The 20,648-nt window shown below is 55.0% G+C and overlaps 6 protein-coding genes across 6 annotated transcripts; 5 read left to right on the top strand and 1 right to left on the bottom strand.

Moving 5' to 3' along the window:
- Positions 1-66: 66 nt before the first annotated feature.
- Positions 67-1,053, top strand: KRP23_838 (uncharacterized protein; the record flags this gene model as incomplete). Its single annotated transcript, XM_067893586.1, has 1 exon — positions 67-1,053. One exon carries the CDS (start codon positions 67-69, stop codon positions 1,051-1,053), a length of 987 nt encoding a protein of 328 aa, XP_067751402.1.
- Positions 1,054-1,260: 207 nt separating this feature from the next.
- On the bottom strand, positions 1,261-2,556 carry KRP23_837 (putative protein phosphatase 2C 21; the record flags this gene model as incomplete). Its single annotated transcript, XM_067893575.1, has 1 exon — positions 1,261-2,556. One exon carries the CDS (start codon positions 2,554-2,556, stop codon positions 1,261-1,263), a length of 1,296 nt encoding a protein of 431 aa, XP_067751401.1.
- Positions 2,557-5,162: 2,606 nt separating this feature from the next.
- KRP23_836 (Peroxisome biogenesis protein 5) lies at positions 5,163-7,331 on the top strand (the record flags this gene model as incomplete). The annotated part of the gene is made up of 3 exons (XM_067893564.1): positions 5,163-6,230; positions 6,297-6,997; positions 7,082-7,331. The coding sequence occupies 3 exons, from the start codon at positions 5,163-5,165 to the stop codon at positions 7,329-7,331; spliced, it is 2,019 nt and encodes a 672-aa protein (XP_067751400.1).
- Positions 7,332-7,494: 163 nt separating this feature from the next.
- Positions 7,495-9,526, top strand: KRP23_835 (Dynein axonemal assembly factor 1; the record flags this gene model as incomplete). The annotated part of the gene is made up of 2 exons (XM_067893553.1): positions 7,495-9,165; positions 9,281-9,526. The coding sequence occupies 2 exons, from the start codon at positions 7,495-7,497 to the stop codon at positions 9,524-9,526; spliced, it is 1,917 nt and encodes a 638-aa protein (XP_067751399.1).
- A 264-nt stretch (positions 9,527-9,790) lies between these two features.
- KRP23_834 (putative vacuolar protein sorting-associated protein 13E) lies at positions 9,791-18,472 on the top strand (the record flags this gene model as incomplete). Its single annotated transcript, XM_067893542.1, has 1 exon — positions 9,791-18,472. The coding sequence occupies one exon, from the start codon at positions 9,791-9,793 to the stop codon at positions 18,470-18,472; it is 8,682 nt and encodes a 2,893-aa protein (XP_067751398.1).
- Positions 18,473-18,822: 350 nt separating this feature from the next.
- On the top strand, positions 18,823-20,547 carry KRP23_833 (uncharacterized protein; the record flags this gene model as incomplete). Its single annotated transcript, XM_067893531.1, has 10 exons — positions 18,823-18,869; positions 18,941-19,151; positions 19,231-19,395; positions 19,472-19,534; positions 19,606-19,675; positions 19,762-19,805; positions 19,885-19,956; positions 20,021-20,113; positions 20,178-20,353; positions 20,427-20,547. The coding sequence occupies 10 exons, from the start codon at positions 18,823-18,825 to the stop codon at positions 20,545-20,547; spliced, it is 1,062 nt and encodes a 353-aa protein (XP_067751397.1).
- Between the last annotated feature and the right edge of the window lie 101 nt (positions 20,548-20,648).

The following is a 20,648-nucleotide window of genomic DNA, read 5'->3' as shown; positions in this document are numbered from 1 at the left end:
ACTCGTCGGTCATAACTCGAGTCCGCAGTCGCCAATTCTCCTGGCCGCTTGCTGCTATCGGATTCCATGGGCGTGGACGCTTTAAGAATGTGCGACCTGGAGAATCTTCCTACCAAGAACCAGCAGCCCATTGACTTGGGCGTGGACGGCATGTCGCTTTGCGAACACGAGCCGCAAGACAGCGACACCTTGGCCAAGGCCGTTGCACCGGCGCCGCCGTCTTTCAACAAGTGGCTGGCCGATGCCCTCGTGAAGGAAGAAGCTGCCAACAGGATCCAGCTCTTCTTGCGCTATCACTTCAAGCTGCGAGTGGGCGTGGACGCTTCAATAGAGCGGACGGCGTCTACAGCGTCGTCACTCGACTCGCTGGAGGTTCCGGAAGAGCTGGATGAGGACCATCTGCAGTATGAAATTCTGCTCTGGTACGGCTCGAGCCTTGGCTCTGTGGGCTTCACCTCGTGCGATATCACGGGCTACCCCTGTGTTGAAGTGGCCGAGGGCAACGATTCTCTGCCCGGGATGTGGAGTCTCCGCGAGGGCGACTTTCTGATTGCAATCAACGAGCGCAGCACCAAGCGATCGGCGGTGCCGTTCGAAGCGGTCATGCAAATCCTGGACAGCGGCGTGAGACCAGCCGTGTTGCGGTTCAGGAGGCCTGCCTCGCATGAGCTGCAGAGTCTCACGAAGAGGCCACGCCGCTCGTCGACTACCGAGCGCACAGACCGATCAAAGAGTCGAGAGCGGCTGGAGCGGTCCTTGAGCTACGTCATTTGGCGAGAGGAAGATGGCCCGCTCGGAATCAGCTTGAAACCTGAGAATGGCAAGTCGTATCCAGTGGTCATGGCCATGAACAAGTCAGGCGTTGCAGGTCGCGGAGGAAAGCACAGCAGAATCAGCGTGGGTGATCAGCTGCTGACCATCAACCACTACGACGTCTTCCGCTTGGGCTTCAAGAAGCTGTGCCAGGTCATGCAGTTCGCACCCAAGCCGCTCGTGCTCACGTTCCGCCGTACGTCGCCAGAACCGATCCAGCCTCGCAGTCTCGACCTGTGAGCTCGTCGCTTTTGCTTTTCGTTGCTTGCGCCTCGACCAGTCGAGCGCTATTTGTTTCCTGTGTCTTTCGTTGGCCTTGCACGCCACTATTTATCGAGAACCACAGCTAATCAACAAGTTTTTTCACATGCCGAAACAAATAATTAGTGGCTCGAGTTGGCCTTAGTTACTAGCTCTACTTGTTGCACGGGGAGGCGACTCGGCAGCTCACTCCCCAAAACAGATAATGACCGCTGTCATGTTGTCCATGGAACCCTGCTCCTTGGCTTCGCCTAACAGCATTTTGCCAATCGTGATGGACTTTTCGCCCTCCGCTAGGCGCTTGGCGACAAACTCCGTCAGCTCTTCGTCACTGAAGACGTCCGTGACGCCGTCGCTCACTAACACAAGGAAGGCGTCGTCCGACGCGATCTCTAAAGAAGCGATGTGCGGCGCACTGGTGATGAACTTCTTCTCGTCCGCCTGGCCCAGCGCACGCGTGACGGAGATGGATCCAGCCACGCGCTTATTGACGATGATACCGTTGAGTGCACGAATGCGCTTGACTTCGTCCTCGTTCGTGGCCTTGTGGTCCACAGACAACCGCGACGTCTGTCCGCCGCAGCAGAAAATTGCACGCGAGTCGCCGACGTTGGCGATGTGGAAGGTCGTACGGCCGTTGTACTTGCGGATGAGGCAGGTGACAGCCGTGGAGCCACTCTCGGACGACTCGTCAAAGTCCTCAAGCTCCTTGTCAAGCGACGAGAAGGCCTCGGCGTAGCAGCTCTCGATTTCGGCGTTGCTTAGGACGTCGGCCTCCACATCGGAGCAGTTGTCCATGCTGCTGGTGGACGTGACATTGCTTCGGTTGCTGGTGCTCTCGGCCTCGGATGGCCTCTCCTTGGCGCTGTACTTGACCTGCATGAGCTCGGCGAGTTTCTGGTGGAAGTACTTGGCCGCGTACTTGGCGCAGAAGTCTCCTCCGTGGCCGTCGTACACGCCGAAGAAGGAGCTCACGGCGGGGTCATCCGGAAACGCTCGGTACTTGGGGATGGCGACGCACTCGTCCTCCATGTGCTTCCTAAACTGGCTGTTCTGGGTGGATACGGCGGCGTAGTCTCTCACGACGGGACTGGGCAGGAACTGGTCTGTCGGTTTCCGGCTCGCGACACCGCGCGGACTGAGCCGCCGTCTCCGCTCTTGCGTGTCCGGGGACGCCTCGGCTTCTCGTTGGCTGCGGTCATCCTCGGTCCGCCGGATCCGGAAGCACGGCGGCGAGCGCGCCTCGGACGAGGAGCTGGTGGTCTTGCTGCGGCGCTCACCCATCTGCAGCTTGCGGCGGGGCCTGGCAGACGACGGAGAGCGGCTGTGGTCGCGCGAGCACGAGATTCCCATGGACGAATCGCCAGCACCGCGAGGGAAGACGCGGCCCGCGACGGACGGCAGGTGGAATATCGTGGTGGGCTGGTGGCTCCGCCTAAAGCGATAATGGGCTGCAGTCATCCACGCTTGTGGCAGAACCATAACGCCCACTGGAAATAATAGGGAAAGGGTATCCCGCTCGGTTGATTTATTTCGTTGCGCCGACTTTGCCGTAAAAAGGGTCTGCAGGTTGTCACGCTTTGAATCGACTTCTGGCTCCGGGGCACGAGCGCTACCAACGGCCGGACTTCAGGTGGAGCGAGCCAAATGGCCACGCCAAGAATCGAGTGCGTCGGCTTCGCAGGTGAATTCATCGCGACGTCCACCGCCGCTAATAAGGTTGCTACGGCAGACAGCAAATCGTGCTCACTCCGCGTGATGATGGCAAGTTGCAGCGCTTGGCGGCGAAATCGCGCCGGATTTCCAGCACCGAAGACTGGACATGTCGGTGGTTGCAGTGAGTCTCCTGCTTCGTTGAAAGGTGGATGGAGCGAGCGAGCGAACGTGTGAAAGTGCGCTCGCCGTTTAACATCGTGGCTGTGAAGGCGAGTCGCCATGGTGATCGAAGGATCCTGCCGTCATATAGAGCGCACGTTACGCTAGAGAACGTCTCTGAGAAGTGCCCAAGCTGTCAAAAGTGCATGTTGTGGTCGTCTACGCGGACCGCGTAACGCGGGAACCACCTCGGCTTTACAGATGGGGCCGAACGCATCGCCTTCAGAAGGCAAAGCGCTGAAGAAAACGTCCCCCCGCGAATCTCCAATGGAGATTCCCCATGTCGGCGACTCGCAGTGAGCAAGCTGGTCGCGCTCGGAGTCTAGTGCTGCGTCACGGGGCGTGACGCGGGGCACTGGCCCAAGGCTGGCCAACCGATTGAGTCTGCGGCGAGTTCGCGTCGAGCGCAAACCGCTTGTCACAACCCTTGTGAGTCAGAAGAGGTTGTGCAAAATGGGGCGCGGCTGAGACGATGGAGAACGCCTTACCACGAGAGCGGCGGCGGCAGCGGCAGCGGCAGCTGCAGTACATGGGCATCAGCATGAAGTTGCCTGCTGCACTGCTGCATATACAGTACTGTACAGTGTACAGTACTACCATTGGCCGACTCGAAGGCAACTTCAATCTTGAAGGTGTCGCCCCAAGCACGTCTCCGGTTTCGATGCGGCTTTTGGCCCCGCCGCCCAAGCACCGCTCGCGTGATGGTGACCTGTCTGTCAACTTGATTGTTTTCTTCCTGAGCGACAGCAAACGCAGCAAGAGACTCTGCTTGTGGAAAAGCCAAAGACGCATGTTTTTCTTGCCCGCCTCGCGCAGTTCGGCGAGCCACGCGTCGGCAGCGTTGCTTACACCGCTTCGGGTACTGCTGGTTTGCGCAGGTTTGTTGGCAGGTGGATCGGTTACGGGCAACAGGAGCCCGTTGCAGTGGATGCAGACAGCAGTACAGTAACCACAGACCCCGAGTCGGGTCGGGTCACCGACCAGGCCATGCTGGTGCAGCAGTCAGACGACCCCAATGATCGAGCTTCGAGTCGCAGATGGCAAATGAGCACGATGCATAAACTCGCGAGGTCCGGTGGGCGAAATGCTGCTTGGATCACTCGAGTGCAGAACAGGCGTTAGCACAAGTGAAAAGATTGCAGTCGTCATCGCTCGCTGCGTTTGGAATCCAGACTCTGGGTGTTTATTAACAACGTGCGGCGAAACCACACCGAATTGTGCTGGATGTCCTTGACTCGGCGTCATGGACGCAGTGAAGGAAGTTCAGCATTGCATGGTGTGTGCAGTGAATGCAATGTTCCGTACCAGGAAGTAGAATCATCGCTTGCCCCCGCTCGTTATTTATAATGAGAGCGTCTCTCACAATGTCGATTCCGCGGCTTGCTGGATCAATACCATAGTACAACGTATTGGTGACTCTTGTGTTCCTGTGGGATCGAGAACCTGATAACATCAAGAGCCCGCTGGTGCATACGCGCCCTTGATCCGACCCATAGCCAAGAGTCTCATCTCGAGTGCGCCGGAGATTCATGATCGACGAAGGTTGTGGTGCCGGTCTCAGTAAAGTTAAGTAGTAGTTGTTTTCTGGTACATGTACAAGCCTTGTACTATAAGGTACTGCCTGCACGTTCACGCCCGACTCGGGCGGCCCGAGTCCCCGAGTCGTGGGTTGGACGGAGATCGAGCCGCAGAGCAAGCGAGCTGCAGACACGGCGAGTGGCGACGGTCAAGATATTCGTGTGCCCGTGCAACTCGTAACAGCACTTCACTACAGGGCATTCATATCGGAGCGTTGAATATCACACGGAACTCCGTGGAGACAAACAGCTCAATGAATCAATGAAGCACGCACGGAACTCCGTGCAGCGCCGCCTCGCGATCTACACGCGCCCCATGACTGCTGATTGATAAGATCGACGCGGACTCCGGTTTCACCTCGCCAACTCAGGGCTCTCCTTGGCAGGCTCAATCCTCGGACGGCCACCCCATGTGTACTTCGCGAATGGCACAGGTAGTTGAGTCGACTCGCATCGACTTCAACTTCCCATTTTCAGCCCAATCGACCCACTTGATCGAAAAAGGGTAATTTCCAGAATTTTGAGTACGTCAAATGGGCAATTGCTTCCCGCTTACGCATACTTAAGTACGCGGTTAAGAACCACCACACCGAAGAAGACCACGAGCGGCGGCGAGACACAAGTGCGGATAGCGAGATGGATGTGCTAGGCAAGATCGTCCAGGGCACTGGATGCGCCGTGGACGGCACCGTGGCAGCACAGAACCCGCTGTCGCGCGCGCTGGACAGCGTTGTGCAGTCGCAGGCGCGCGGCCGCCAGGCCCGCGGGCCCATGCCGCCGTACGGCGCGCGCAGCGAGCTGCAGATGCAGATGCAGCGCCCCAATATGGCACAGGGGGCCGATCCACAGTTCCTGGCGACGTTCGAGCAGGAGGCGGCCAATCGCTCGCGCATGGAGGCAGCCTTCCGCTCGGGCGAGGCACAGCAGCACATGATGCACGCGCACCAGGCCTCCATGGAGGCGGCCTTCAACGAGGCCCAGCGTGCGCAGTTCCATCACATGCAGGGCCCGCCACCGCCCATGATGGGGCAACAGATGATGCACCCGCGTGCTGTCCAGCACGAAGGCTGGGTCGAAGACTTTCGCTCCAATCATCTGGACGATGCCTGGCAGACCGCCGGCAAGTCGCACCAGGAAGTGGCGTGGGAAGAGACCAAGGCGCCGGTGCCTATGATATATCGACCAATGATGCACGCTCCTGGCCCCGCAACTGCGCAGCAAGTGGACGCCCCGTTGGAGCAAGTGGCGCAGGACGCGGCGAATAATCTGGATACGAAGCAGGCCTCCAACGAGATGGCGCGCACCATGAGTCAGAATCCAGACCCCAAGTGGCAGAACAGTCAGTTCCTCAAGTTCATGAATCAGGTCGGCTCGGGCGAGGTGCAAATCGACGAGGAGAAGAATGAAGTTGTCGGAGGCGAGATTAAACTTGAGGGCGCGCTGGAAGGAGCGTGGGGGGATACGTCGGATGCGCGCTCGAATCGGGACCTCTTTGACTCGAGCTGGCAGCAGAGCGACAACACGTCGGCGGCTGCGATGGAAAACGCGTTCGCCGAGGCGGCTGCTGCTCACTCGCACCCGCTTGAAGGGGCGTGGAAGGAGGCACATACGGCTAATGCTACGGGCTTGGACCAGGCATGGGGCGACGCCAAAACTGCGGAGGAGAAGGCGATGGACAGCGCTTGGGCCGATGGCGACAACCTGGTGGGTACTATTTTTTGCAGGTTTCTGTTAAATTGTCTGATAATGTTACATTTTTTTGGGATGAAGGAAGCGATCTGGGAGAAAGCGATGGCGGACGCACAGTCCACGGACCCGTTTGAAGATGCATGGGACAACGCAACCGATAATGACTATGCTTACAAGGCCGATAATCCGTTCTTGGACTCGTCAGAGAATTTCCAGAAGGGTATCGAGTTTTTCAAGTCAGGCCACCTCGATGACGCTATTCTCGCTTTCGAAGCCGAGGTGCAGCAGCATCCAGAAAACAGTGAGGCGTGGAGAATGCTCGGTGAGTGTCATGCGGAAAACGATGAAGATAAGAGCGCTATCATTTGCCTGGAGCGTGCAGTGGAAGAGGATCCGTATAATTTGAGTGCGCTGCTAGCACTTGGTGTCAGTAACGTCAACGAGTTGAACCCGCAAGGCGCACTGAAAACGCTGAAGGCTTGGGTGCAGCACAACCCGAAATTCCATGGGCTGGAGATTCACGTGGACGAGTACAGCGATGGGTCGTTGATGGACGAAGTGATGCAGCTGATGCTGCAGGCACGTGCACACGACCCAAGCGACTCGGACGTGCAAGTTGTGCTGGGTGTCCTCTACAACGTGTCAAAGGACTATGACGCCGCGGTAGAAAGTTTTAAGGCTGCTACGGACTCGAGACCGGACGAGTATGCACTGTGGAACAAGATCGGAGCGACGTTAGCGAACTCAGCGCGGTCGTCGGAGGCCATTCCTGCGTACCATCGGTAAGTTGCATCGCATGCGATATCATTTTGAATGTTCCTATTCGAGAGTAGACTCACTAACTTGTTGGTGCGTACGAAATTTAGTGCACTGGAGTTGAAGCCGCGATACGCACGTGGGTGGCTGAACCTGGGAATCAGCCACGCCAACCTGGGAAACTACGAGGAGGCTACGAAGTGCTACTTGCAGGCGCTGAGCTTGAACAACCGTGCAGACCACATCTGGAGCTATTTAAGAATCTGCTTCACCTGCATGGAGCGGTTCGACTTGGTAAAGGTGGCGGACACGAGAGATATTGCCCACTTTCGCGACGAATTCAAGCTCATTGACCTCTGAGCCATGACGTTCCGCTGTGTATTTTACTTGGCTCGAGTAGAGAAAACGATTTCCTTTGGATGCTACATGTAATGGCAGAAAATCTTTGAACGGTCTGCGTCTGTTCATACTCGGAATCGCATTTCAGATCCTAACTTGCACTTGTTCGAAGCCGAAGTAAGAGATGCCCACGACAAGCGTAATGTCGCCGTTTGACAGGCTGCGAGAGCTGGAGAAAAAGCGCTTCCACAAGGAGCGCAGAGGTCAGGTGCCTGTCATGGACGCCGAAACCCTCCGCGAGTTGTGTCTGGACAACGACGGCTACGAAACACCAGAGCTCAACGATAGCCTGTACGCACATTTTCGCGGGTTTCAGCGCATTGAAGGCTTGGACGCGTATTACAATCTCAAGGCCTTGTGGCTTGAATCGAATGGGCTCTCCAAGATCGAGAACTTGGAGCCTCTCGTGAACTTACGGTGCCTCTATCTGGGCAAAAACCTCCTCGAAAAGGTCGAGAATCTACACACGTTGTGCGAGCTCAACACGCTGGACTTGAGTGAGAACCGCATCCAGTCGCTTGCGGGTTTGGCCCAACTGCCAAACTTATTGTCGCTTAACGCTTCCGGTAATCGCCTGAAAACCAGCGCCGACGTGCAGGAGCTTGCGCAGTGTCCATTGCTCAACAATATTGACATCAGTCACAACCAAATTGAGGACCCAGAGACTCTGAGTGTTATGAAGGCTATACCGATGCTAAAAGCACTGCGAATCACTGGCAACCCGGTGGTCTCCAGCACGCGCTCATTTCGCAAAACGTACATTGCAGCGTTGCCTCAACTGTCGTTCCTGGACAGACCCATTTTTCCTATCGAGCGTGCCTCGGTGACAGCATGGCAATCTGGCGGTGTTGAAGCAGAGCGTGAGGCCAAGCGAGCGTTCGTGAATCAGGAGAACGATGAGCGTCGACGCAGCTTGCAAGAGTTCCGGGACTGGCAGGCGCAGGTTCGAGAGCGCAGAATCAAGGAGCTCGAGCTCGAGCGAGCACAGAAGCTTCTTGAAGCGAACCCGGAGGCTGAACCAGAAGAGATCGACGTGGACTTGCGGGGCTTTCGGGCCATTACGAAGGAGGAATATGCTGCGATGGATGCTGCCGAGCGCGCCAAATGGGACGCGCGCATCGAAGAGGCCCACGCGGATTCCGAGCATGCGAAGTACGAGGTACTGGGCGACGGAGCCACGCAGATGGGTCCGGGGAAGTTCTGGGCGAACTCGGCACCGCAGGCAGCAGAAGCAGTCGCCGCCAATACGTCGGACTTTCCGCCGCCGCTAGGAGACGATGAGCCTCAAGTTACTCATTCAGACGCAGACGACGAGCAGCCTGTGGCGGAATCGCAGACAGAGTCTCAGGTCCGACCTGAACCCCTCGACGACGCCGAAAAACCAGCTGCTGTGGACGTTGAAGTGGCGGGCAATGCGGTGCAAAACATTTCGCTGGTCGACATGAGCAGGGAAGGCGTTGCCGCCTTGACAGCAACCGCCAAAGAGACGGCGAGCGGCCAGAGCGAACTGACAATGGTACGCGTTGAAGCAGAGCTCGTTGTCGGCGACAATGTCGCTGTGTGCAATGCACGCAGCCCCGTCGTCGGTCGTCGTAGTGTCAACAGCGCCGCGGCTCTGTCTGACGCGACACCGACACAACCGGATCTTCCGCCTCCCGCGCCGGTCGCCGCGCTCTGGCCTATCGGCCGCAGCCGAGCGGATGTGGAGCCCCGCGAGACTTGGGCTCAACTGCAGCAGCGTGCTAGCGCGGCACCCTCCCGCCTGCGCCCGCAGTCGCTGCCCTCGGCCTTTGAGGTGCGCTATTAGTCTCTTTTGCCTGTTTCGATGGCAAATTCTCATTCGCACGCAGCCACGGCAGCAACACTAACTTGCCTTTCTATTGTGTTGTCGTCGTGGGTACGAAACTTAGCTGGACGACAACGACGACGACGACGACGACGAGCGAGCGCAGGAACAGGCCACCGATGGGCCCACGGCGGACGAAGGCGCCCCGCCTGTTCGCGTTCTGAGTCGCGCGGACATCCTGCGCGAACTGAATGGAACGCGGCAGCAACAGCAGCAAAATCTGAGCAGCGACGCCTCTGAGTGTGCTGCCGCGCTTCCACCGCCGCCGGCGCCGAGCAAGCTCTATACAAATGTCAGCGAACTTGACTGACGACATACGATGGCTGATGGTCTCTATAACGTGTACCAATGCTAAGCTCGAATTTCACTATTGAGTCCTTTGATTGGTTCATAAATAGAAGCTGTAAGTCCCGCTTTGCGGTGCGACACGTGCCGGTTTGCCTCAGGCACTTAGGCCAGGCGGGACACACAGAGCACATTCCGCATTCGGATCCACACGCAGAGCATTCGGATCGTCACACCCGCATACTGAGCACAAACTTATCTATCTTCTGACCATCACTCCGCAGTGCACATGTGGACGCTGCTGCTCGCGCTGTTGCTGCTGGGCTGCGCGGCGGCTACCGTGGCCTTCGCGCTGTACGGCGACGTGCTGTTGACGCTGTTGCTGCGGCAGTTCGCGGCCTCGGTCGTGGGGGCCAAGTTCTCCGTGTCCTGGTCGCTGCGAGAGGGCTCTCTGGAGCTGCGCGACCTGGTGCTGGGCAAACACGTGCTGCCCAACCTGGAGCCGCTCGCGGGGTTGCCCTTCGGCCTGGAGCGCCTGGAGATGCGCCAACTGCTGCTGATTGTGCCGCTCTGGGGGCGTCTGGTGCGGCTTGCGAGCGGCCAGCCGTTAGACCCTGACTACAAGCGCTTAGAGTCTAAGATGCAGGTCACCGGCCTGCGTCTCGGCCTGACGCTCGACGCCGCCGAGAAGTGGATGTGGCATCGCGATGAGAACATGGAGCGCTGCACGGAGGCGGTGAAACAAGCAGCCAAGGCTCGCGTGGCGCGCGTCAACGCCTGGACCGCTACGGTTGTGCAAAAGTTGAAGGATCTCGCGAGCTTGCGTGACCAGATCCGCCATGCGAAGAAGCCGCAGGTCAAGAACAGCGAAGACGCACCGCTCAAGCCTGCGTTCTGGCACTTGTGGGTGGACGAGCTGCTGGACTCCTTCGCGTTTGTGCTGCAATCTTTCTCGCTCTCGATCCGTGACGAGTACTCGGGCGCCACAGTGGGCATTACGCTGGACGAGTTCGAGGTGGGTCGTAGCGGCCCCTGTGACGATAACCGACGCAAGCGCGTAATGCGACTGGTGAACTACGAGATGTTCCTGAACTCGAAGCCTGGACGTAGTGCAGATGCATGCCACTTGATCGCCCCTCTTTCCATGGAGATCGGTGTTTTCATGCCCTTCATCTTCCAGTCGCTCATCATGGGACAGGGCACGGGCGAGCGCGCGTTTGAACTCGAGATCTCGTTTACGGAGGGACACGACTTTGAGATTCAGCTTCGACCCGCACAAGCTGGTACGCTCTTGAAGCTGCTGCAGCCGATTAACTATTACTATGACTGGCAAACAGCTGCATCCATCGCGGATGACCTCGCGTGCGTGCAGCTATCTCCTACCGAGGCCGAAGAGTATATGTCTCTCTTCAACCAGCAGTGGAAGCTTGACAACGAGACGGGCTTCCTGCGCCGCCTATACGAAGGCTACAAACAGAAGGATACCATTATGAAGCGGCAGGCTCGCTTGGATGAGCTGGAAGTGAAGGTGCTTGCGACACGCCTTCTGTATTTGCGCTCGTTGACACTTGGCTGGGAAGTCCCGAACGCTGGAAAGCCTTTACCGTTCGTGAGCGAAGATGATCTGGAGAGGGGAAACCTACGCAAGTTCTTGGAGAACTCGGTGGATCACTACGTGGACAAAGACAAAATACCAGACACACCGCCAATGTTCCACATGTTCCGGCTGTCGTTCAAGATGACGAAGATGAACTTACGGTTGATTGAGGACAACAAAAAACAGCTGATGACGTTCTTTGTGAACGAAGTGGACTTCGAGCTGCGCTACCGCATGACAAAGGTTGCTAAGAAGGACACGGCAGTGGAGATTGCGTTGGATGTCGTACGCTTTGGGCTGCTAGATAATCGCGGTGCCCCAACCAATGTGTTCCGTCAGATCATGGACCGCAATCCCGAAGCCGAAGACATGATGACTATCACAATATCGCAGCGCGGGGATGGCTACATGGACGTTGGAGTGACGTTCAAGCACTTCTCGCTCCTGCTTGTGTTTGACCCGCTACTTTGTTTGATGCACAAATTCTTGCCCGCGATTGGTGAAGACGAGGAAGAACAAATGCGGTTCATTGCATGCGAGATGGCGGACGGTATGGATTCTCCCGAACAGCGAGACGGAGCGAAACACCTCTACGTGGAAGATTTACCACAGGCGTACTCGCCGTTGATGCTTGGCGGCATGTCACTTGGCTGCAGTATCATTTTACAGGGCTGCGAGTTTTGCCTTGTTGGAGATTCATCTACTCTAAAGTCTCCAGTGTTAGCTTTCACTGCAGATACTAAGTTACGAATTTTGAGCTCGGAGCGCTCGGAGGCTGTAGAGTTGGAGCTTGTTGATGTCGCGTTGGCCCCGTGTGCAATTGTGTTGCGCGATGATAGCATTGAGCTTGACATTGGCGACGTTCGAAGCATTTTGGAACTCGAGGGCGAAGGCGTTGATTTCTCTATGGGCTATAGGCTTTCAGTTGGTGATCCGTCTCAATCCTCTTCCAAGCTTAGCGGTCTTTCATCAGAAGCCAGTGGAAAATCCGCAGCAAGCTTGTGGAACGTCGCTCGAAAAGCTGCTTCGAAGCAGCAAATAGTAGAGGTAGATCATCCAGATGTCAAGGAAGTCGACGAGCGCTCCGTCACCCCTCGTCGCAGAGTTAAAACGGTAGCACGCAGGAAGCTGACGATGCAGATGTCTGATTTCGCAATGAATCTTTCGGCCACTGATCTGGGTGTGCTCTTAAGCATTTTGGCATCCCTCAATGAATCTATGAAGGAGGATATTGAGGTGGTCAAGAAGCGGGAGGAAGGTGAAGCTCGCATGAAAAGAGTGAGGCGTGAGGTTGAAGAGAATAGGTACATGGACCGATTGAAAGCTGAATTCAAGCTACGCGATACTGATGGAGGAGGGTCGCTTGATGTATCAGAGATTGCGGGCTTGTTGCGAAGTGCAACGAACTGTGAAAACCTGACAAAGGCGGAGTTTGATGCGACCGTTGCCGATTTCGTTAGCATTGTGGACAGCGATGGGAGCGGAGATATCTCTCTTGAAGAATTCGAAAGCGCATTGAGCCGAAACAAAATTCTATACCCGCGACTGCATCACAACGTAGTCGCAATCACTGGTCAGGAATATGTTGACCCAGATATGCAACGAAACAAGGTACCGTACCTGACTGGAGACAGCGCGAACACTCTTGCGAATGCTGCAGCGCTTGCGACCTTCTGGGAGCGCTACGAAGAACAGATTGGAGCGTCAAACACGTCGCTGAATGGCCAACCACCTATCGTCGTTCAGAGGAAAATGGTCCGTGCATTCAAGAATTATGACTATGCCCAAGAGGCGTGGATTCGGATTGTGAACCCTTCACTTGTGAAGCCGGGTGAGCAAAGTCCTTGGTTATTAAGCAAGGAGATGGATATGGGCGGCCGTGGAGATGTGATAGACCAGTTGTTGTCCAGTCTAAAGGAGGATCGTCACCAAGTTATTAACCCTGGATCTGTTGCCGAGCAGCAGCTTTTTGTGCAGACCGTTGTGTCCACATCATTCGGTGGATTTTACTTGCGGTTGATCGACAACATGCTGCCACTGGGACTTCCGGCGATAGAGATGTCTCTGGAGGAACTTGGCATTTACGCAAACTTTTCTGTGTGGGAAGGCGGATCGTCCAGTGCTGCCACGGATCTTCAAGCGAGAAAGCGATCAAAAAACAACTTTGGCGTTGCGAAAATCAGCTTTGACGTGTACGGCAATTATTACAACACAAAAGCACGTCAGATCGAGCCTTTTATCGAGTTTTACCAAGGCATTCTGGATATCAAGAAAGAATCCGAGGCTCCCTTGGAAGTGATCTACTCGTCTGATCGGTACTTTCAACTGAACGTTACGTCAGCGTTTATGGAAGCAGTGAACTCGAACATGGCGGCATTCTCCAAGGTCGAGCATCGTGCTGAGGCTGAACGCCCGCATGTGAAAGAGATTGGGGCTATGTTTTGGATGCTGAACGAAAGCGGAGTGAACATCAAGTATTATTTGGTAGCCAAGAAGCAAACGAAGGAGCGTGTGCGTGAAGAAGTGGTGACGGCTGTCACAGGTGTATCTTCGGGTGAAGCCCACGCTTGCGTGCTTTTGGATAACGGCGAGGTGGAAGAGTATGAACAGCAAAGCTTGAAGGAGAAGCAGCTACGACAAGCGTTCCGAGATGCTGATCAGGACGGTAGTGGTGAACTGGACACTGAAGAAGTTCGCGCCGTGCTCCGAAGCGTGTATGAGGAAGAGGACAAACAACGAAAGACCTCAGGCACGAGGAAATCGTCGATCTACAAGCGCAGTAGTAGCAGTGTACTGGAAAACGCGTCTGAATTTGCTAAAGCCGTGGAAGATTTTATCGCGCTAGCAGATACGGACAAGTCTGGTCAAGTTTCGTGGGAAGAATTCAAGATTGCAATTGCAAAGTCACGAGCCACTGTCGATCGTTTCATTTCTGTGGAAATCGAGGGTTACAAAACCATCCACAACGTGCCACTGATGTCCATTGGTCAAACGCAGGTCTACGAGTTGACTCCTCTATTTGATGACGTGGAATCGGAGGAATCTATCGCGGCCCTTTACGACCGAGGTGTAGCTTTGCTAACCAAGGTAGAGGAGCCGACTCGTTTAGAACTTCAGAAGGCGTTCGCGTGCTTGCATCGTGTGAAGGAGCTCGATCCGACCTATGAGTGGATTGATTCTTATTATGCTGACTGCATGCGACAGTATTTGCCTGTACTAGCCGCTATCCACATTACTGTCGATGGATTTTACGGATTGCAAGTGAAGATATCTGGAGCGGAGTACATTCGCAATGGTACAGCCAAAGATACGGAGCTGCTGATGTTCGATGAACAAGGAGAAGCTGCACGCTGCAACCCGGGGCAGCGCGAGGGGGCTGAGCAATTTTTCATGTTGCCAGCGCTCGGCTCAATCAGTATTCCCCTGGATTTGGTTAGTGCTGGTTCTTTTGCTATTCGGCAGATTGGTGAAACTGAATGGAGCAACAAGCTGGATCTTACCGTCGCAGAACAACGGTTGTACAAAAGGATGACAAAATTTGAACAGTTTGAGGCCCAAAAAGCCCTGCGTGGCGAAGGCAAAAGCTCCGTTTCTTCTGCAAAACGTGTCAAAGAGAAAATGGGAACGAACGCTGCCCTTCCAGACCCGAATGAGTTTGTTCCTGCTGGGAAAGAGGTTGTATACCCTTCCTCAAGTTGCATCGACAATCAACCTACAGTCGTGATCGAGAAAATTTCAGCGAACAATGCACAACTGGGCACCTGGTCTTTGACCATTCAGCCGCAACTGGTGCTTCACAATGTTCTTCCCTGTGGTGTCGAGTACGCGATTGTTCAGCCCGACGATTGCCCGGCAGATGCGTTGACCACCAAGGGAGACTTTCGCGTTGTGGATAACGATGGGAAAGGCAAGAAGTCTCGAACAGTGAAAACGCTGGGGCAGATCGACTACTTTGCCCACGTGAACGAGGTTAACAGCCGCAAAATGTTTGTGGAAAGTGGCAAGACCATTCAAGTGTTCGGTTTGGACCTGGACAAGCCTGCTTTGATGACGATACGACTCTGTGCTAGTGAAACGAATCGAGCACCCACGTGGAGTGCGCCATTCTTAGTGCACCTTGAAGCTGAGCGCGCGTTGTTTAACGAAGACGCTTTCGAGTTGTTATTTGATGACGGACCTAGCTTCATTTTCCACCCGCAGTGGGAGAAGAACGCCGCACGCACGGTATTCCTCTACTCTCCATTTTGGATTCAAAACCGGAGTGGCTTGGACTTGCGATTCAAACTTTCACGCGGCCGTGTGTGCTCTATTGAAGAACACCGGGCATTTTTTCCTGAGGCCAAAGAAATTCCTCTGCTGGCGACTGCACCGCCAGACAAAGCTCCGATAAGTCTGCGTCCGTTCCAAGAAACCCCTCGCATTTATGAAGGCGAATCACTGGTGTCTGGGAAAACGAAGAAGTACCTACCGAGCTTTCACAAGCTGGGTTGGTCTGAGCCCGAAGATATGGCTACTGTGAGCAGAAAGGGAGAACTGCGTCCAAGTGGATCAGGAAACTACAAATATGTGCTTGCATTTGAAGTCCGTGCTGCACCAGCTCAGTTCTTCCGGTCAAAAATATTCGTGATTTCGCCGCGCTTTGTGTTCTTGAACCACGTGCCGCGACCATTGCAAATGACTCCTATTTTACTGGACAAGAAGGGAGGCCGTGGTAAGAACCGCACTGAGCAAGCCGATTGCACGTTGAAAGAAGGTGAAGCAGTTGTGGTGTACCGCTTGAGAGGCCCCGAGAAATATGTGGCTGGTTTGCGTGTCCGCGACATGGCTAACGATAGCCAAGATGTGGGCGAGTGGAGTCCGAATATGCCATTATTCAAGCTAGCGTCAAAACTGAGTGATCCAAATGTGGCTTACAATATGTCTGAGGAGGCAGTATTCTGGACTCGTGGGGCCCTGGGGGATGGTCCTGTGTGCAGTGTGAGTGTTCACGAGGTTGCTGAGACCATATTTGCTACGGTGAGCGATATTTCAAGAAACCCAAATTATCGTGTCGAGAATCGCTCAACCCGCTATTCGTTCCGGTACGTGCAGCATGGTGTAAAGACCGCGGAGGAGATTGTTTTGGGCCCGATGGAAAGCCACTCGTTCGCGTGGGAAGATCCGAAGGGAGAGCTGCTTCTGCGTGTTACGGCGACACACTGGAAGGTACCGACGGTGGTTGACTTTCTGCAGATTGGGGAGGTAAAGAGTGCACCACAGGGCCTTCACGGTGAAGTTTACATTGATGGTTCTACGAGAGTCTTTGCTTTGGGGGACACTAAGGTTTTCTCGGATGTCCGACAGCGCGCGGTTGTGAGCGATTGGCTCAGCAACACCGTGATTGATGTTTCGATGCATGGAGTTGGAATTACGTTGGTAGATGAGCAACCTCAGGAGATTATGAACATCACTATGGAAACCATCCGATTGGACTCGAAGACAGGGTCTCGGCGGGTTTCGTTAATGGTTCATCATGTCCAATTCGACGACATGACTCCCCACTCATCGTACCCCGTGGTGTTTGCTCCCCTTGACAGCGGCTTTAACAGCGACAAGCGTGAGGGGTGGCTTCCAGGCGATGGAGAGAGGCCGTTTTTCACACTCAGCTGCGAGACACTTCCGCAAAGTGGTATTACGGTTGTGAACGATTTTGACTTGCAGCTCGAGTCGATGGCAGTCAAACTGAATTTGGAATACTTGATCGGATTAAGCAATTTGCTTTTCCAGTTCATCCCAGGCAGCGACGAAGCAACCATTCTCCAGCAGGGTCTTGAAGCCAAGAACGCGATGCTTTTGCTTGATGTCCCGTTCCCGGATGGCTCTGTTTCTGCCGGTATGCTGATGTATTTCAAGCGATGGCACATGAGTGGATATGACTTTGATCTGGTGTTCGATTCGCTGCAAGAGGGCAAGGGCGAAGGCATTTCCGCAATTTTGGGCAACACCATGGGAAGTATTGTTGGTGGAATTGCACATGTGACGCCCGAGTTCCATTTCGGCGAGATTGTCTACCAAAACCGCTTCTTCTACGAATACGACTTGATCTATGATGTTGTGCTCAAGATTGTGCACTCGGTGATTGGCCAATGGTACAAGATCGTCGGAAGTGTTGAGATGCTGGGCGACCCGGTTGGCCTTGCTACCGATATTGTAGATGGGTTTGCGCTGGCTGCGCGTCAGCTGAAGCGCGACGTAAAGGGCAAGAGCCGCCGTAAGGGCGAGAGCGCCGTGACTGTCGTGCAAACGGTATTTGGTGTGCCCCTGCGGTCCATCGGAAAGGTGTCAAACGGTCTTGGCGACGTGGTCAAGAAGGCCACGTATTTCAAGAGCCAGGAGGACCCGAACGAACCCCGTCATATTCCTGAAGGTTTTTACCAGAGTGGAAAGGTACTCGGCAAGAGCATTGCGTACGGTGTGACAGGATTTGTTAAGGAGCCGGTCCGGGGTGCCAAGAGCGGAGGTGTAAAGGGCTTCGCGAAGGGCATTGGCCGCGGAACGCTGCAACTCGTGGCATCTCCTGTTGTCGGCACGCTTGGTGTGGTCGAAAAACTGTCGCAGTCTGTGAGCAACACCACACATTTGATGGACGAAAAGCACTTTGAGGGCACACGTCGACCTGCGCGGAACCTGCAACTAGGGTCCTTGAAGCAGCTCTCCGACTCGAACGTGATCACGGAGGTGGAGGTGCACTGCTTGTACATCGATGGTTTGCCTGACAACGTGAACCCGAAAGTGGTAGTGCGCGTCTACTCTCAAACGGACGGCTATCCTGCAAAGGAGCTTGGCGAATACAAGTCGTCCACTGCGCGACACACTGGCACGCCCAAGTACGATCAGTCATGGCTAATCGGTATGACTTCTTTGGACACGTTTGTCGAGGTGAATGTTTTCCACAAGCGGAAGCCGCTCCCCAAGAAGCGCCTCGGTTTCGTTCGCTTCTCGATGGAGGATATCTACCGCGATTTCGAGTCTATTCCCGCTAAGCTACTGACAGACACGAACGCCAAAATGCAGCTGAAGCGCCGCAAGCGTGTGCGCGGAAGTATCATCAGCAAGTTGGCATCGGCCAGCGAGCACCCAGTGGAGGTCCGCGACGACTCATGGCGACAGCGGATCAGCCGCCCACCGAAGTCGGGCAGCAGCATTTTGTCAGAGGATGAGAACGAGGGGTTCGAGGACTATGACCAGGAGGTGAGCGTGTTGAGTGGGAACTCGATCTGCCTCGATGGCACGTACCCGCCCTCACCCGTGGGCATCCCTCTGGAGGAGTGTGAATCGGACGCGAAGATTTACCTCAGCATCCGCTATGTGAACGACATGCGGCGGTACGCGTAAGCTGCACGAAGTGATAGTGTAGCTCGTACTCGAGTATCAGAAAAAGTAAAGTGATAGTGTGGCTCGTATTCGAGTATCAAAAAAAGAGTAACGCCTAAGGAGATCTCGTCTCTTGGTCCTATAGCGCCTGCAAGGGCAGGTATCCGCGATGAAGGCACGACGAGGCTAGTCGATCAATGACCGCGCCGCAGAACGTGCACTTGTACACCTCGCTGCCGCCCAAGTTGCTCTTGATCTTGCCGCAGCTGGAGCACGTCTTGGACCTCTTGCATTGTCCGGTGTTGCACTGTCAGTACAGTATCAACCCCCAAAAGTACTATTTGTCCATTTGACTCGCCATCAAGGGAAGCATGGCGCAGCGCGCGTCGACGGTAGTGGCGCATGGCGCGCTGCAGAGGCAAGTGCCTTCTGGCAATCTAGCTACTATTGGCCACTGTCTCACGTGGCCCGTTGTTTTGCTCGCTGCAGATTGCCGTACGTCCGCACGGCCTCGGAGATCCAGGAGATGAAGTTCTGGCGGGCTCCCGTGCGCGAGAGCAACCGCATCGTGGACCCCGTCAAGCGCGCCAAGAACCACACGTCGCGCCTCATCAATATGCAGTTGAGCAAGCTCTCGAGCGTCACGCGCCAGGCGTCGCTAGACTTCCCGGCGCTAAAGCGCATGCATCCGTTCGAGCGGGTGCGTCGTCCGTCGACTGCAATGGCGACCGGAGGGACGGAGAGGCTCATGACGACTGTTTCCTTTCCCGCTGATGTAGGAGGTGGTGGTGCTCACTCTGGGCAAAGGGACCTACGAGAAGCATATCCAGTTGCTGCGGCGAGTGTACGCATCGCTGCACAACACGGGCAAGCGCTACGAGCGCGAATGCCAGGAGTTGCGTACGAAACAAGAAGCGGAGGACTGTGGACTGCGATGCATTGAGGTGTGGGATTCATGGACCGGGATAGAGACTGCCGTTTGTAGTTGGGCGCTGACGATTTTTGTGTGGTGTGCTGTAGGAGCTTAAGGAGATCGTTGAGGATAGCGCGGGGACGTTACGAGAGGCAGCGGACATGGCAAAGGTGCTTGGTATTGAAGAAGATGGCTCGAACCGAACAACTACGGCTGACTACCGTATTTTTATTGATTTTAGGTGCTTCGTGGACTACCTCATGTGGATCTGGATAAGCCGATTTTTGCGTTTGTCGGAGCCCCGAACGTTGGTATGCAGATGCGCGCTGCGTGAGGTATCCGTGGTGCTCATATCGTTTTCTGATTGCGCTATCCCAATTCTTGCATTTGTTTTCAGGAAAATCTTCGCTAGTGCGTGCCCTGTCGACTGCTTCCCCCGAGGTAGATTCACGTGACCAAAGTGGCTAATACCGTGTTACTGACATTACTCCAATTGTACGATGTCTGACCGCTCTGCTAGGTTGCTAACTACCCGTTCACTACGCGCGGAATTACAATGGGGCACATATTTGTCCACGGCATCTCGTACCAGGTACAATAAGACATACTCTGCGCGACCATCGATATGTGCTAAACCAGTGCTGGCGCTTTGGCAGATTGCGGATACCCCTGGATTGATCTTCCGACCGGACGAGAGCCGAAACGCCATTGAAAAGTTGGCGGTCGCGATGATGGAGAAGACGCAATCGGTACGTCACACTGCTTCACTATTATCGGTTTACACTGTGTCTAACCAAATCTATTCGCTTGAAGTCGATTGGCTTTGTGTTTGACCCAACGGGCCAATCTGGCACGTCGACCTCGGACCAGATGCTGCTTCGCGATGAGCTTCGGCACCGAGTGGCAGTAGCCCGCCCAGAGCACAAGTGGATCGACATCATTTCGAAGATAGACCAGCCAACGAACGACTTGGCGTCGCTCAAGGACACGTACGGTGTTTCTTGCGGCCTGCTGTATTTTGTCGTGAGGTCTCATGTTGCATTGGGTGTTTTTGTACTTTAGTTTGCGCTCGTCATCGAGCTTTTCCGTCTCGGTGCAGACTAACGAAGGTCTGATGGAGTTGGGAGCTGGGGTCCGTCAAGTCCTGACTGAGTCCGCTTCTGAGGACGGATTGCTAGAGTAAGCTTAACCACATCAAGTTACTTGTGCGGTGTTTTACAACTTTCTTGCTTTCTTGGTCTAGGAACACTACCCAGCACATTGTGTGGTACTGTACCGACGTCC

The sequence above is a fragment of the Phytophthora ramorum genome (assembly GCF_020800215.1).
Source record: "Phytophthora ramorum isolate Pr-102 chromosome Unknown Phyram_PR-102_s0001, whole genome shotgun sequence".
Taxonomy (NCBI): Eukaryota; Oomycota; class Peronosporomycetes; order Peronosporales; family Peronosporaceae; genus Phytophthora; species Phytophthora ramorum.
Note: the sequence above shows the minus strand (reverse complement) of the source record. Positions and strands in the feature narration are given on the sequence as shown.